Below are 17,339 nucleotides of genomic sequence, written 5' to 3'. Positions count from 1 at the left end.
CTCTGAAGTGCTCATAGGTGTTGGGGTAGGAGGGGTAACAGGAGGTTGCTGGTTAGAGAGCCCGTCAAGTGTGACTGCTGTAGGGGTGGGAACGTATGGCAGCGATACTGTAACTTAGCAGTGTGGCAGTGTGTTGCGGTATGCAAGGTGGTGCTGGCAAGCAGTACTGCGAAGAAGTTAGGTGAGACACACATGGTGTATCTTACTATCTTAGCAACCAAAATATGTCTATCTTAGCATTTATGAGTCTTTAGAATGTAGACTGTGAAAGAGTTAAGTGATGGTGTTGCGTTTATTACTGAGCTGTGTGCGGCAGGCAAACAAATTTCGAGCAAAAATGTAAGTAAAGTGTTGTAACTCACAACATAAATAAGACACAAGATGGCACCTCCAGAACAACTATATTTAACAGTCTCACAGGACAGTAGTTCACAGCATATTCAATGTTTGACATACTCATGTGGCAAGACGTGTACAGCACAGATCTACGAGGGTTGTACCAAAAGTAAGGTTCCCAATGAGCTACAGCCTCGAGGGAAGGTGCTAGGCTAAATCTGACAACAGTGCTATACGCGGTGGTTTCCCCACTCTCGGCCTGCCTGTCCACGATTTGCTACATCGCTCAGTGTTGGCTTGGCAGTCGTCAAAGATGAAAGTGTTGATCACCGCTCCCGCCAAGTGCGAGGTTCGAGCAGTAATCCATTCATCGGCAACTGACTGAGGTTTATGGTGAAGAGTGTGTGTCCGTTCAGCATGTCCGCAAATGGTGCAGGGCTTCTGCTGAGGGTCACATGGAAATTCACAATGAAGAACAGAGTGGAAGACCACTGGTTTCGGATACGATTGTCCTGAAGATCAGCAGTGAGCTGCTCAGAGATTGGAGGCTTACTGTCTGTGAACTTGTTGAATGCATTCCTGAAGGTTCTCATCGCACAACTGAAATAAGTTTAACTGAAATGTTGCGTTATCGGATAGTGTGTGCTAACTGGATCCCCCGGATGCTGACTGATGGATACAAGGAGCAACGCCTTGACTGTGCTCGTAAATTTCTTCAACAATGCGAGGGGGGAGGCAACAATGAGGAGCTGTTAGACTCTATTGTCATGGGAGGTGAAATGTGGGTGTTTCCTTACACCCCTGAAACAAAACATTAATCTCATCAGTGGCATCACTCCGGTTCACAGCCACCAAAGAAATTCAAACAAATGCGGTCGGCAGGAAAGGTTATGGCGACTGTGTTTGGGGTCAGAAGGGGGTCATGCAACCAGGCACAACAATAAACTCAGACAGATATTGTGAAACATTGACCAAACTTTGGCGAGCAATCCAGAATCACCGGAGAGGACAACTGACAGGGGGAATAGTGTTTCTTCACAACAACACTCGACCCCATGTCGCTCGTCAAACACAGGAGCTTTTGAAGAAATTTTGGTGGACTGTTATACTCTATCCCCCCGTACAGCCCGAGCTTAGCCCCCAGCGATTATGACCTCTTCCCCAAGCTAAAGGAACACTTAGGTGGCAAACGCTTCAAGAGCGATGATGAAGTGTGAGCAGAGGTCACATGCTTCCTCAACGGGTTGGCAGGAGACTTCTTCAACTTAGGAATACAAAAGTTGGAGTACCATCTTCAAAAGTGTGTCAAAAAAATGGAGACCCTGTTGAAAAATAGACAAAAGCGAAAGCTTTTCAATGATGTATAAATTAACAACAATAAACAATGTTTTCTGTTTGTAAAAAATATGGGAACCTTTCTTTTGGTACAACCCTCATAGCTGGTGTAGTAAAAAGCATGGTGAGTGAGAGCAGACTGAGGGCAATCATATGTGTAGATAGTGTGTCACAGGTTGTGCCGGAAGGTGCCTGTGCAGCTGTTGTGTGTGGTCGCTCTTAGCTACAGTGTCTCCCCTGGTGGCCATGCTTTGCAGTAGTGAATGTGGAGTGACTCATGTCATATATGCTGCTTGTGTGATGATGGCCAATGTCAGACGCATCAGACTGTGCCTGAAGTCTAGGTGGTAATACATTGGTTATCACATCCCTCCTTCCATGGGGAAGCAGCAAGCTACGTTTTGGTGTGTTGAACCCATCTGGCTGGGCACCTGGGCAGTGCTCCAAACCAGGCCAAAGTCTTTGGGAACATCATAGATCCCCACAGGTTTTACCCATTACGATTCAGTGCAGACAGGAGTGTACGGCCAGAAGGTCCCTGCCTGGTGGTGCAGTTGGATTCTTGGTGACTCTGATACTGGTAGCAAAGGCCCCTGCAAGTTTATGTTGGCTCCTGGCATGGAAGGGAGCTGTAGTGGTGGAGATGGCCCCATTGGGGCCGGTACTGGGGTCGTAATCTTCTTCCAACATCCGATCCATCTTTTTTGGCTTATAAACAGAGGGAGTGGTGTGGCCAGGACTGGTGAACAGAATTTAGAACCTGAGACATGAACAGCTTGGGAGCAATGGGGGAGATAGCGGAGGGTCTGGCAGAAGAGAGCCAAAAGATAGTGTCACCGTGATGTGTGTACACCAAAGGGTCCAGAGGCAGTGACGGCTGGATGCTCCACTGCAGGTGGAGCTGATTTTGATGGCATATCATCATCCAGTCCCTCTTGGCAGATTGAATGTGCAACATCCCCACAATGCTGCTGAACAACTTCCAGAATCCCCTTGCCCTGGCTGGGAGTGAGGTGACAGCACCACAGTCTTCCCCACAGACATTGGCTGTATGAGATAGGGGAGCATGTGGGGCTGATGGCCATGGAGGAGTTCTACTGCATTCTTCTCCCCTATCAGCATTGAGCTGTAGGAATTCAAAAAAAGTGTTAGCGCATCATTCATAGTAGCATCAGTCACATATTTCTTCATCTGTGTTTAAAAATTTTGTGCGAGTCTTTCAGCCTCATCATTTGAATGAGGGTGGAAAGGCAGAGACAGCAGATGCTGAGTGTCATTTTGGTGTCAGAACTCACCAAAAACTTGGGAGCAAAATTCTGGTTCACTAACACCAGTGTAAGAGGAAGTGCTTCAATAGTGAAAATTCTGCTGAGCTCTGCGGCTGTAGTCTCCACACACATTGAGTGACAGTTGACCATGTACAGAAAGTTGGTGTTCACATTGAGGGCAACCAGCCAGGTAATATCCAGGAAGAGGCCCTGTAAGTCAGCATGAGTGCACACCCACTGGCATGAGAGCATCGGCCAGGTGGGAGAACATTTGGCAGAGAACTACATACTGTTGTTCACATTGATGACAGTTGCAGACAGTATGATCGATCTGCCGGTCTATGTCCAGCCAGTACACATGGTGCCAGGAGGGCAGTTTAGTTTGCGAGATGCCCCAGTGACCTTTGTTCCGTATCTGTAAGACTGTCGTGCATGGAGGTTCAAGTGGTACTACCTAGACAGACCATTGACCCATGGTTAGTAAAATAATTCTGTCCACCAGGAATAGTTGGTAGTGGAGGTGGGATAATTGCCACAGCACGTTAAAGTCCTGACGAGAATGTGGTCTGGCCAACCCTGTTGTATGTACTGCCATACCTATTGTAAGATGGTGTTCTTGGGCATGGACGCAGCTACATGGCCCCCGCTGTTGAGCCTCTACATCAAACTTTAAGCACGAGATCTTGTGTTGGTTGAATTCCATGTCAGGGCCCTTTGGGAGATGGGACCGGGTGACCATGTTGGCATGGGTGATTGTTATTGCGGAAGTGAATCTTATACTTTTACCTGCTGGGTAGCTTTGCTGCAGGATTGAAGTAGGAGATCAATGGTTTATGGTCTGTAATTAGGCGAAACTTTGTTCTGTATAAGAATATATGGAATTTCTTCAGTGTTAGGATGATCACAAAGGCATTTTTTTTTAAATTTGCAAATACCTTTTCTGCATGACATAGAGCGTCTTCAATGCAACTGTGAATGGATGTTCAGAGCCACCCATGTCTCTGTGTTCCAGGATGGCTCCTAGGCCCCATTCAGAGATGCCTGTCACCACCACTAGCTATTTGCCCAGTTGAAATGTGGTGAGGCTTCAGGATCCTGAACAACTGTCCACATGCCTCCAACCATACAAAAGGCTCACTCTCTTTCTGCAGCTTGTTGAGTGGGTTCGCAATTGATGCCAGGCCTGAGATAAATTTGCAGTAATACATTTTTTCCCCAAGAATGACTGGAATTCCTTTAAATTTATGGGGTGACGAAGCCCAATGACAGCTTCGACCAGCTTCTGTATTGGCTATGTACCTTTGCGAGAGATGATGATGTTCTAGGCATTCCACTAATGGTTCAAAAATTAGAGATTTTTTGAGACAGCATTTGAGGCCTGTGGACTGGAGGGTGTGGAACAGCTGCCGGCAAGCTTGTGGCCTTCATCACCACAATGTTGTCTATATAATTTATGTGGCCCAGGACATCCTACAGCAGTTGCTTGAGGAACCTTTGAAAGGGCTGTGCACAGAAGATATAAATGTGCACCAATTTCTTCAATCTAAAGTGCACTGTAAAATTATTAATTTTTTCCTAAACATGTAGAGAATATGTCAGAGTACTCCATACTGAATGTTTCCAATTCCCAAAATGGTTCTTGTTCCAAGACCAGGTAGACTGAGTCGTGGATGACAAATCCGAAAGCAGAAAAAGTGTCAAGGCTGAATAGGCTCTGCTGTGAACTACAAGGAATGCCTTACGACATTTTTGTGCATCACTGTGATTGTGTATTATCCTTTGAGTGGAATGTGTTGTTTGTTAAATGTCACCAGGTGGTGAGCTATGGCTTGAAGTTACAGTGCTCTCAGCTTTAGATACATTTGTGTGTTTAACAGGGATGCCGAGGCACCTGTGTCAACCTGTAGCTGAACTTGTCTGTGCAAAGTGAGTCTGATGAACAGTTTCTTAGATGGCACCACTGTGGCGTGAGACTTCGAGAAAATCGTGTTACTGCCCATTGGGTCCTGTCGAGGCTAGTGTTTTCTTCCAGAGCACGGAGACAGATGCAAAATGTCCTTTCTTCTAGCATGTCTCACACTGTGCCCACCAATCGGTGCAATTTTCTCTGGCATATGACAAAACAGCATTTCCTACTGAGTCCTTCCAACTCAGCTGCCCATGCACAGTATGACTGATTTGGCTGTTTACAACACTAATTAAATTCCACACAGGATGCAATGACATGGCAGTGTCAATGAAAATAGGTAGTTAATAGAGCACAAATTTTGTCAAAGGTCAGATGTAGCAGTTTTGTGAGAGGGCCCGGTTTGCATATAAGCTGGTACATACTATGTGTGATCCATGACAGGAAAAGTAAGTGATTTTACTATGGCTAGATCTGTTACCTGGACTGCAGCAAAGTGCTGCTGGAGGCGCTTCGTGTATGCTTCCCACTCTTTCAGAGTCTCGTTGTAAGGCAAGAATAGTGGCAGATTTCTAGCCAATGACTGGGAGAGCAATCCAGAGCCAAACTTCCTGACATTTATGTCCCTGTAACTGCTGTTGCAGAAGTTGATGTAGAATGGCACAACTGGTAAGGTATTCTCTCATACAGGGCCTGTGTTTACATAACAAACACAAAAAATCCCATCATCTTTGCCTATCATGTTGTAACACACAACATAAAAAAAAAAAGATATTGCAGTGGCAGTACAAGTACACTCAAAGACAAAAAACACTCACACCATGAAGGAATTATCTGAATGGGATGAAAATTGGTAGATGTGATGCACATGTACAGACAGACAAATGATTACTGTTTTGGAAAAAAAATGGATGATTTATTCAAGAGAAAGAGCTTCACAAATTGAGCAAATCAATAATACATATGTCCAACCTTGGCCCTACACAAGCAGTTATTTGGCTTCGTATTGGTTGATGGAGTCATTAGATGTCCTCCTGAGGGATATTGTATCAAATTCTGTACAGTTGGCATGTTAGATCATCAAAACCCAAAGCTGGTTGAAGACCTTGCCCCTAATGCTCCAAACATTGTCAATTTGGGAGAGATCCAGTTACCTTGTTGGCCAAGGAAGGGTTTGGCATGCATGAAGACAAGCAGTAGAAACTCTCGCTTTGTGTGGGTGGGCATTATCTTGCTGCAGTTTGAGCCCAGAGTGACTTGCCATTAAAGGCAGCAAAATGAGGCATAGAATATCATTGACACGCCACTGTGCTGTAAAGGCGCTGTTGATGACAGCATTAGGGGCCTGCTATGAAAAGAAATGGCACCCCTTAACATCACTTGATGTTGTCAGGCCATATGGTAAGTGACAGTCATCTCCAGAGAGTCTTTAGACATGTCTTTGCCTTGGAATGGAATTTAATTGACTGGATTAGAATTGTCTTCAGTTATAAGTCACACTTCGAATTACTTTTCAATGACCAGCAAAGACATTTCTGGAGGTTCCCCAGACAGCAGTGGGATACCAAACTGTCTGTTGCCTGCCGTATGGTCTGACAACCACAAGTGATGGTCAGGATGTGAGTTATTTTCATAGCACAACCCCTTTACAGGGTGTTTAAAAAAGAACTCCCCGTCTGCTTGTGTCTGTATATGTATGTATGGATGTGTGTGTGTGTGTGTGTGTGTGTGTGTGTGTGTGTGTGTGTGTGGGCGCGCGCGCGGGTATATACCTATCCTTTTTTCCCCATAAGGTAAGTCTTTCCGCTCCCGGAATTGGAATGACTCCTTACCCTCTCCCTTAAAACCCACATCCTTTCGTCTTTCCCTCTCATATATATAAAATAGAAAGAAACTTCCACATGGGAAAAATATATTAAAAACAAAGATTCCAAGACTTACCAAGCGGGAAAGCGCCGGCAGACAGGCACATGAACAAAACACACAAACACACACACAGAATTACTAGCTTTGTCTGTGTCTGTGTCTGTTGTATGTGCGGATGGATATGTGTGTGTGTGTGTGTGTGTGTGTGTGTGTGTGTGTGTGTGTGTGTGCGAGTGTACACCTGTCCTTTTTTTCCCCTAAGGGATGTCTTTCCACTCCCGGGATTGGAATGACTCCTTACCCTCTCCCTTAAAACCCACATCCTTTCGTCTTTCCCTCTCCTTCCTGAAGAAGCAACCATCGGTTGCGAAAGCTAGTAATTCTGTGTGTGTGTGTTTGTGTGTTTTGTTCATGTGCCTGTCTGCCGGCGCTTTCTCGCTTGGTAAGTCTCGGAATCTTTGTATATATATATATATATGTGTGTGTGTTTTAGGAGACTTCAGCATGGGATCCATTTGTCATTTGTTGCCCTGCACACATTGAGATGATATTCCACTTCTCACCACATATTCACCAACATTTCAAATGTAACTGTTCCAACTACTGTGACAATTCTTTCCCGTAAATGATTGATGTCTCTGATCTTTTCACTGTACACAACATTTTTTATGCGGCCCCAAAAGAAAACATCCAATGGACTCAAGTCTGGGCTCCATGGTGGCCAAGGTATTGGGCCAGTCCTGCTTATCCACCAACCTCGAAAACAAGTGTCAAGAGCTGCATGCACATAGTTACTGTAATGAGGTGGGACGCTGTATAGTTGGAAAAACACAAGCCTCTTTTCCACCTCAATATCGTTCATTTGGGGAAAGACATACTCTGTCAACATGCCACAGTAAACATCCCCATGCATTGTTTTTTCTACAAAAATGAAAGGTCCAAGCACACGATCTTCCATCAAACCGCACCAGATATTAACTTTGTTGATGCTGAATAACTTCATGTAGATGCTCTGCCCCCCCAAATTTTGCAGTTAATATGATTAACTGTTCCACTGACATGAAATGTAGCCTCATGAGAAAAGAGAGTTGCCTGCACTGCATTGCATGCACGTCTTGACTGAACTGAGGGAACAGAGGAAAAAAATGGCACTGGTGTCATCTCAAGATGAAGCAGACCTGTAGCTGCAGGGGAGCCAAACTCAAAGAGTTGATGAATCAAACACCATAAACTAGAATAGTGTGTGTCACTTTGTATAGATTCTAGAAAATATTAAAACTAGGGAGTTCTTTTCCAAACACACTGTATTTGTCATCCGCAGCGCAGTGGTATGTTGACGGTGTTTTATGCCCTCTTTTGTTGTCCTTCATGGCTAGCCATCCTGGGCTTACATTTCAGCAAGATAATGCCCTCCCGAACATGGTGAGAGTTTCTAGTACTTGAAACTTCCTGGCAAATTAAAACTTTGTGCCGGACCGAGACTCGAACTCGGGACCTTCGCCTTTCACAGGCAAGTGCTGTACCATATGAGCTACCCAAGCACGACTCCCGCCCTGTCCTCACAGCTTTACTTCTACCAGTACATCATCTCCTACTATCCAAACTTTACAGAACTCTCTGTAGTACCTGTCTCCATGCTTGCCAAATGATACCTTGGCCAGCAAGTTTGCCAGATCTTTCCCCAATGGAAAACATTTAGTGCATTATGGCTAGGGCCCTCCAACCAGCTCAGGATTTTGATGATCTAACATACCAATTGGACCAAATTTGGCATGATATCCCTCAGGATAGTCTTGCTGAAATGTAAGCCCAGGATGACTTGCCACAAATGGCAACAAAATGGGGTGCAGAATAGTGCTGACATACTGCTGTGCTGTCAGCTTGTCAACAACTCTTATCAATCAACACGAAGCCAAATAGTATGCTTGCATAGGAGTTTGAGGTGCCCAATGTGTTACTAACTTGCTCAATTTGTGAAGTTCTTTCTCTTGAATAAATCATCCAATTTTTCTGGAATTGTAATCATTTGTTTGTCTATACATATGCATCACATGTACCAATATCCATCCCATTCAGAGTATTCTTTCATGGTGCATCATGTTTCTTGTCTTAAAGCTTATATTTAATAACCTCAGAGGACAATAGTTTAAAATGGATTAGATTAGATTAGATTAATACTTGTTCCATAGATCATGAATACGACACTTCGAAATGATGTGGAACGTGCAGATATTCCCGACTACTCTGTTAGTTAAGTCATTTATATTATGTTCCATGTCTTTTACAACAAGATTTGTGTCATCTGCAAAGAAAACATTTTTTCTGTAATCTTTTATGTTTAGTGGCAGATCATTAACATATGTCAAGAAACGCAATGGGTCCAGACCAGAACCCTGCGGAACCCTTTCACATTACATGATACCAGTCAGATTAAAAACTCTTGGCCGTTTGTGGACAGTGGAGGACAACTTTCCGCATATGAAGTAAACCATTGTCGGTATTTTTTCCTAATTCTATAATGTTCCAACTTATGCAGAAGTACTGTATGGTCTACACATCAAATGCTTTTGTTAAATAAAAGAAAATATGTACTTTCATCAACCTATTATTTAGCCCTGCTAGTGCCTCAAGCACAAAAGAATAACTTTAATTTTTTGTGAGTACTCCCTTCTTAAATCCAAACTGAGAGCCTGAACGCTGATGGCAAATAAACTGCCCAGAAATGATGTATGTTACCTCTTTAACCCTTTTTATAAAGGAGTTTCACTAACAAACACTTCGGTCTGCCAAGAAATTGACCACACCTAAAAGATTCATTGCACACATGACTAAATACATATCTAATGTATGGTGCATTGCACTTCATGAATGTATCTGAAATTACATCATTCCTGGGGAGTTTTTACATTTTTTATGATATTGTAGTGGATTCAGTTTCATATTTGCTTGTTTCCTGTCATTGCACATGATTTAGTTGTCTCTGAACACTAGCTTGCAAGAGTTCTCCATATTTACCTTTACCAATAAAATTTCAATTTAACTTGTCAACTGGTGACAAGAAATAATCATGAAATATTTTGTGCAAATCTGATGGATCACCAGCAGTTTCATTTGCACACCAACAAAAATTTTATTTAACTTGCCAGTTATGGACAAGAAGCATTTATTAAATATTTTGCACAGTTTTAGTGGCTCAATAACGGTCTCCTTCTCATACAAGAGAGGTGTAATATGTTGAACACCCATGTTATGTGCTGATATCTCTTTCACAATTGACCATGCAGTTTTAATTTTGTTCTGAGAGCTTTCCATTCTGTTGGTGTAATACCAGTGGTGGCTTATGCAAAATTTTACCATCGTGCTACAATGTGGTGGCCTATCGCCTTCTGACTTATAGGGGAGTAATCGTAACTAACTTGAATATATTAATTTTATGTAAATAAATTGAACTGTTTAAATATATTTAAATTTTATAATTGATTGGTTAACATTCTGAGGAATAAAAAAAAATTAACAAAATGAAAGAGCCAGCAGGAATCGAAACCAAGCTGCCAAATTAAAAGTCTGTGCATTTAACCACTTGGCTGCCAGAGACAGAGTGGCCTTTCCTGTCGGAGGCCTTTACCTTTGATGCTTCTTCACAGAAGAGAACGTCTATAGAGTGGAGTTGTAAGCATGCCTAGATCACAGAAAGCAGCATGCCATTCTCAATGGAGAGAAGTCTTCCGAAGTAAGAGTGATTTCAGGTGTGCCGCAGGGGAGTGTCGCAGGACCGTTTCTATTCACAATATACATAAATAACCATGTGGATGACTTCGGAAGTTCACTGAGGCTTTTTGCGGATGATGCTGTGGTATATCGAGAGGTTGTAACAATGGAAAATTGTACTGAAATGCAGGAGGATCTGCAACGAATTGACGCATGGTGCAGGGAATGGCAATTGAATCTCAATGTAGACAAGTGTAATGTGCTGCGAATACATAGAAAGAAAGATCCCTTATCATTTAGCTACAATATAGCAGGTCAGCAACTGGAAGCAGTTAATTCCATGAATTATCTGGGAGTAGGCATTAGGAATGATTTAAAATGGAATGATCATATAAAGTTGATCGTCGGTAAAGCAGATGCCAGACTGAGAGTCATTGGAAGAATCCTAAGGAAATGCAATCCGAAAACAAAGGAAGTAGGTTACAGTACTCTTGTTCGCCCACTGCTTGAATACTGCTCAGCAGTGTGGGATCCATACCAGATAGGGTTGATAGAAGAGAGAGAGAGAAGATCCAACGGAGAGCAGCGCACTTCATTACAGGATCATTTAGTAATCGCGAAAGCGTTACGGAGATGATAGATAAACTCCAGTGGAAGACTCTGCAGGAGAGACGCTCAGTAGCTCGGTCCGGATTTTGTTGAAGTTTCGAGAACATACCTTCACTGAAGAGTCAAGCAGTATATTGCTCCCTCCTACGTATATCTCACAAAGAGACCATGAGGATAAAATCAGAGAGATTAGAGCCCACACAGAGGCATACCGAAAATCCTTCTTTCCACGAACAATACGAGACTGGAATAGAAGGGAGAACCGATAGAGGCACTCAAGGTACCCTCCGCCACACACTGTCAGGTGGCTTGCGGAGTATGGATGTGGATGTAGATGTAGATGTAGATGCCACATTGGCAGTCGAACAGTAAGCCAATGTCCTTTACACAAATGAGTACCAGTTTGGTCTGGAGAGAGATTCTCGGTGGATTTGCATCTGGAGGGAACGTGAAACTAGATATCGGGGCCCAAATACTATGGAAAGAGACCGATATCAAGGAGGATCCCTAATGGTGCAACATGGATTATGTTAACCACACAGACACACCTTCGCGAAATTGTATGGGTGAATCAGCAAGATTTAACTTCTGTCAGGTATCATGACAAGATCTTGGGATCTTATGTGCGGTTGCTGCATGTTGCTGTGGGCCTAGACTTCGCATTAACGGACGATAAAGCTCGACCTCATAAAGCACGGGTGGTTGATGTTCTCTTGGAAATGCAAGCTATTGTACCCATGGTGTGGCCTGCTCACTCTCCTGATTTGAAACCCATAATGCATGTCTGGGATGCATGGGGAGACAGATAGCATGTCATCTTTCCCCAACCACTCTCCAAGACTTGCGAGCAGCTCTGCAGGAGGCATGAGCTTTATTGCCTCAACATGACACTGATCATATCATTCACAGCATACCCCATAATGAGTACATTAACCAGTTGTCAGAATGTGTGTGAAAATCTATGTTGGAAAAAAATGAAGAACATTTTTGTCTACCATTATGCTTGTTGCAGTTGTTTACATTCTGTATTCTTTACATTGTTTGTATTTTTCTATCACATGTTTGTACTGTTTTATGGCAAAAAAATCCACCCTTGCAAAATTTCCATTTATTGCTCTAATTTTTGACACCAGTGTAGTTATCTTCAAGAGAGTACTACAAAACATTTTTCTTCTATTTTATTTGCATAGTAGCATGCATTTGAAGAGATTTGCATAATTTTAGTGTGATTTCCAGCTCACATTTGAAGAGAAATTAGGTAATTTTAGTGTGGTTTGGTTGGTTGGTTTGTGGGGTTGAAGGTCATCTGTCCCTTTATTGTGGTTTCTGACTCACATTTGAAGAAAAGTAGCACAATTTTAGTGCAATGTTTATAGTGTGCTGTAGCACATTAGCACATGATGACATGCTGCCACTGTGTAATACATTGTCTTAGCCTTTCTATGACATTCCTGGGCACTTTGCAATATTGTCTGTAGTAAAATTCTGTTACTGCTTTCTGATTGTCTATATAATTATACAGCTCTTGTTTTCTTCTACACAATATTCTAATGCCATTAGGTATCCAAATAAGTTGCTTGTGAGTACTGTATATGTGTCTGCATTTCTTAAATGGAAAGAGTTATTAAAGAAAATGATAAAGTTTTGAAGAAATGTATTACACAGAGTGTTTCACAACTCCTATTATAGGCTTCTGGGATTGTAGAGAGAACTTAGTAGATAAAGCTTCACTGCGGGTTCCATGTCTGTAAATCTACCATTTGGATGTGAAATAAGTTTGGAGACTGGATCACTTTCAAACCTCCCACTTCACAGTATGCAGACAAATTGGCAAGAGGCCAAAGTCTTCATTCCCTGTTGTAATTATGACATCATATACCATTTTCATCATACTATAACAACAGCTGCGAGAAAATGGTACATCCACAACCATGGTGGTTGACTGTGGTGTTCCGCAGATGCACTGTACTCTAGATTATGAAGAGGACGTCATTTGTTACATAGAAGAAAACCTGATCATGAGTACTTGAAATGTGGGGTCCTGTAGAGTACACAGGTCAGAGCTCATTGCTCACACTGCATGTGTACCATAAAGCAGACAATTTGAAAGTGATCCAATCTTAAAACTTACTTTACATCCAAATGGTTCATTTTCAGACATAAGTTCCTTATCAACACTTTATCTACTAAGTACCCCCTACAATCTCTAGAAGCCTGTAATAGGGATTGTGAAATACCCTATATTTGTCTTGTGTTGACTTCTTGCCAAACTATGCCTTCAAGGTTGGCTTCAAATGTCTGCATTGCAAGTGGATTCACATCTCAAAATCTTCTGTATACTACTGTGGACTGTGACACTGCCTTGATTTCTTTCAGTATTACTGTTTGTGCATTGTGATCTGAAAGTCTGTTACTAATCTTCTTCACACTATGCCCATCAACTAGAGAACAATCTGTGAAGAAGATGTTTATGAATGTGCTGCTGTTTGCCTGAACTCTAATTGGAAAGTACACTGTCTTTACCATGTTGTAAGATTCAAGTAAATCCATTAAGATTGTTTTCTGTGGAGACTCTGTCAGAAAGTTTATATTGAAATCCTCACCCAAAACAGTTTCATGTCTTTCTTAATAACTGAGCATAGCACATTGACAATTCTATAAAGGAAAACCCTGTGCTCTGAATTAAGGAATCTGTAGAGGCCTGTAAAGAAAAGTTTTTTTCCCTGAAAATTCAAATTGTCCTGCACAATTTTCAAATATTTGGGCTTTTAAAACAGGAAAATCTTAATTATTAATTATCACTGTTTACTAATTTACATGATTTCTGTTTCAGGTGAAAGTGTGCCAGTGACTAAAACACCATTGCCAAATCATCCTGACTTGCTTTATGACAAGAAAGAGCATGCAAAACACACTTTATTTTGTGGAACTCAGATAATCCAAGCTCGCTACTTTGGACACGAAAGTGTGTTAGCTGTTGTAATTAGATCCGGCTTTTCAACTTCAAAGGGAGAGCTCGTGAGAGCTATTTTGTATCCACCACCAGTCGACTTCAAATTTGAACGTGATTCATATAGGTTTATTGGATTAATGGCAGCAGTAGCCATGATAGGTTTTGTGTACACTGTAGTTACAAAGGTTAGTTCTTGACATTATTTTAGTGCTATTTATTTTTAAATTTAAGCTATAGAATGAGTAATGATACATACTATATAGTTGAGATGTGGAATGACATTAAGGCACACAAATAGAAGTCCGTGCAGATACCTAAAGTAATAAATACTTTGCGGGTAAAACCTACATTAGCATTGATACCCGCAATTATATCTATTGTCATCCATAGTAACAATTACTTTGTAATAGAGTTAAACATTTTCAGTATTATGAGGGAGCTTTCATTCAATTATTTTATATATGGTCAATTTACAGGATTGCATGAAGCGACTCTGCAGATTAGTTGTAAGGATAGCTAAATAGTTGCAAGGCTTAAGTTCACTGAGAGTATGCTTCTGTCTTAAGCAGATGAAAGTAACTGAAGCCAAGTTGAAGCTTATTATGAACTGTCCAGCATACCAAACAGTTTTAAAGTTGTGTAGAAAAGCATAGCTATCACTGGTGGTAGTGGCTGGATGAAGGGGGAAGAATATATTGTAAATAGTGAGGAGGAACACTGAGTGAATGATTTAGATGAATGTTCATTCACATGTAGATGTATGGATTGAACTGAAGTTAAGAGATCAGAATGAACATGATATATCTTTGGCAGAATTGGCAGGGGATGTGCTGCATTATCACTCCTCCCCTTTCTGTTCCTCTTCCCTCAGCTTCTTATTCATTACTACTTTATTCCGATCCCTCACTTTTTAATTTGATTCATAGTTTTATGAATCTATGAATATTCACCCACAGTGACCTTTCAGCAATCTTCCATCTACACTCCTGGAAATTGAAATAAGAACACCGTGAATTCATTGTCCCAGGAAGGGGAAACTTTATTGGCACATTCCTGGGGTCAGATACATCACATGATCACACTGACAGAACCACAGGCACATAGACACAGGCAACAGAGCATGCACAATGTCGGCACTAGTACAGTGTATATCCACCTTTCGCAGCAATTCAGGCTGCTATTCTCCCATGGAGACGATCGTAGAGATGCTGGATGTAGTCCTGTGGAACGGCTTGCCATGCCATTTCCACCTGGCGCCTCAGTTGGACCAGCGTTCGTGCTGGACGTGCAGACCGCGTGAGACGACGCTTCATCCAGTCCCAAACATGCTCAATGGGGGACAGATCCGGAGATCTTGCTGGCCAGGGTAGTTGACTTACACCTTCTAGAGCACGTTGGGTGGCACGGGATACATGCGGACGTGCATTGTCCTGTTGGAACAGCAAGTTAGGAGATCGCTCCCCACACCATGATGCCGGGTGTTGGCCCTGTGTGCCTCGGTCGTATGCAGTCCTGATTGTGGCACTCACCTGCACGGCGCCAAACAAGCATACGACCATCATTGGCACCAAGGCAGAAGCGACTCTCATCGCTGAAGACGACACGTCTCCATTCGTCCCTCCATTCACGCCTGTCGCGACACCACTGGAGGCGGGCTGCACGATGTTGGGGCGTGAGCGGAAGACGGCCTAACGGTGTGCGGGACCGTAGCCGAGCTTCATGGAGACGGTTGCGAATGGTCTTCGCCGATACCCAAGGAGCAACAGTGTCCCTAATTTGCTGGGAAGTGGCGGTGCGGTCCCCTACGGCAGCGTAGGATCCTACGGTCTTGGCGTGCATCCGTGCGTCGCTGTGGTCCGGTCCCAGGTCGACGGGCACGTGCACCTTCCGCCGACCACTGGCGACAACATCGATGTACTGTGGAGACCTCACGCCCCACGTGTTGAGCAATTCGGCGGTACGTCCACCCGGCCTCCCGCATGCCCACTATACGCCCTCGCTCAAAGTCCGTCAACTGCACATACGGTTCACGTCCACGCTGTCGCGGCATGCTACCAGTGTTAAAGACTGCGATGGAGCTGCGTATGCCACGGCAAACTGGCTGACACTGACGGCGGCGGTGCACAAATGCTGCGCAGCTAGCGCCATTCAACGGCCAACACCGCGGTTCCTGGTGTGTCCGCTGTGCCGTGCGTGTGATCATTGCTTTTACAGCCCTCTCGCAGTGTCCGGAGCAAGTATGGTGGGTCTGACACACCGGTGTCGATGTGTTCTTTTTTCCATTTCCAGGAGTGTAACTATCCCTGCCTACACAAAAGGTGATTTCTCTCTGGTGACATATTCCTATCTGTTTCCCATGCTGACCCTCCCTCTCATAGCCCAACCCTTCTCTTCTCCTTTCCCTTCCCTTCCCTTCCCTTTTCCATTGTTCTTCAGACATTTCATAAATAAAAAAACTCTCACTTTTGCCACACCTCAGTATTGTATTAATATTTAATTTTGATGTGTTAATATTCTGGCATGTGCACAAATTGAATCTCATGGTGTGTACTAGACTGTTCTGTACTTTCCAATATGCAAATCATTCTCATTTTTATTTTCCTGAGATGACATTCAAATATATGGATTTTTTTGTTCTGCAGGTATTGAGAGGACTGAGTGTCAGTGCCTTAATCTTGGAAGCATGTGATCTTGTTACTGTTGTAGTACCACCAGCATTACCTGCTGCCATGACAGTTGGTAGCTTTTATGCGCAAAAGCGCTTAGAAAAAAAAGCTATCTATTGTATCAGCTCACGAAACATTAATATTGCAGGAGCAATAGACTGTGTATGTTTTGATAAGGTAAAATGACAGTTTTATTTGCATTGTTTAATTTTTCTGTTACATGTTTTTTTTTTTTTTGTTTCAAATTGTAGTCATACACTGATTAATAAATTAAAATAATTACAACAAAAACCCTAACACAAGGTACTTAATGTGGTTGCAAATATTTATAGAGGTTGTGAATCAATTTTATTTATATCTACATCTACTGTCTCCAAATACCAAGTTGTAGTTCTTGTAGAATTCACAGGGTGAACAGGACAAATCAGGCAGCTCCCAAGTGCTACAGAGATGTAAGATCCTGGGCCCTTGGAGGACACTCCATTGTTTGGATATGGTTGTTCTCCAATTATTGGCTCTCTAGGCATGCTCTGTGTGGATACGAGTTATTGTCTTGTAGAATTAATTCTCCCCTTGTTTTTGTGCAAACAATTTAACACAACACATTTCCTGTACCTCTGATCAGTCATCTTACTACGCACAAACTTTTTTTTCAATTTTGGTATCATACCTAGCACTGTCTGCTTGTAAGA

The 17,339-nt window shown here is 42.7% G+C and overlaps 1 protein-coding gene across 3 annotated transcripts in view; it reads left to right on the top strand.

Annotated features, from left to right (window-relative positions):
• The window catches only part of LOC126297792 (polyamine-transporting ATPase 13A3), a 422,483-nt gene that overhangs the window by 335,122 nt on the left and 70,022 nt on the right, over positions 1–17,339 (top strand). For all 3 annotated transcript variants that reach the window (XM_049988996.1, XM_049988997.1, XM_049988995.1), the window contains 2 exons: positions 13,862–14,166; positions 16,624–16,824. In XM_049988996.1, the coding sequence (XP_049844953.1) occupies positions 13,862–14,166; positions 16,624–16,824 (506 nt within the window). The remainder of the gene's footprint in view (positions 1–13,861; positions 14,167–16,623; positions 16,825–17,339) is intronic.

Source organism: Schistocerca gregaria, chromosome X (assembly GCF_023897955.1).
Source record: "Schistocerca gregaria isolate iqSchGreg1 chromosome X, iqSchGreg1.2, whole genome shotgun sequence".
Classification (NCBI taxonomy): Eukaryota; Metazoa; Arthropoda; class Insecta; order Orthoptera; family Acrididae; genus Schistocerca; species Schistocerca gregaria.
The sequence above is the reverse complement of the archived record's forward strand: the minus strand, read 5'-3'. Positions and strand labels throughout refer to the sequence as shown.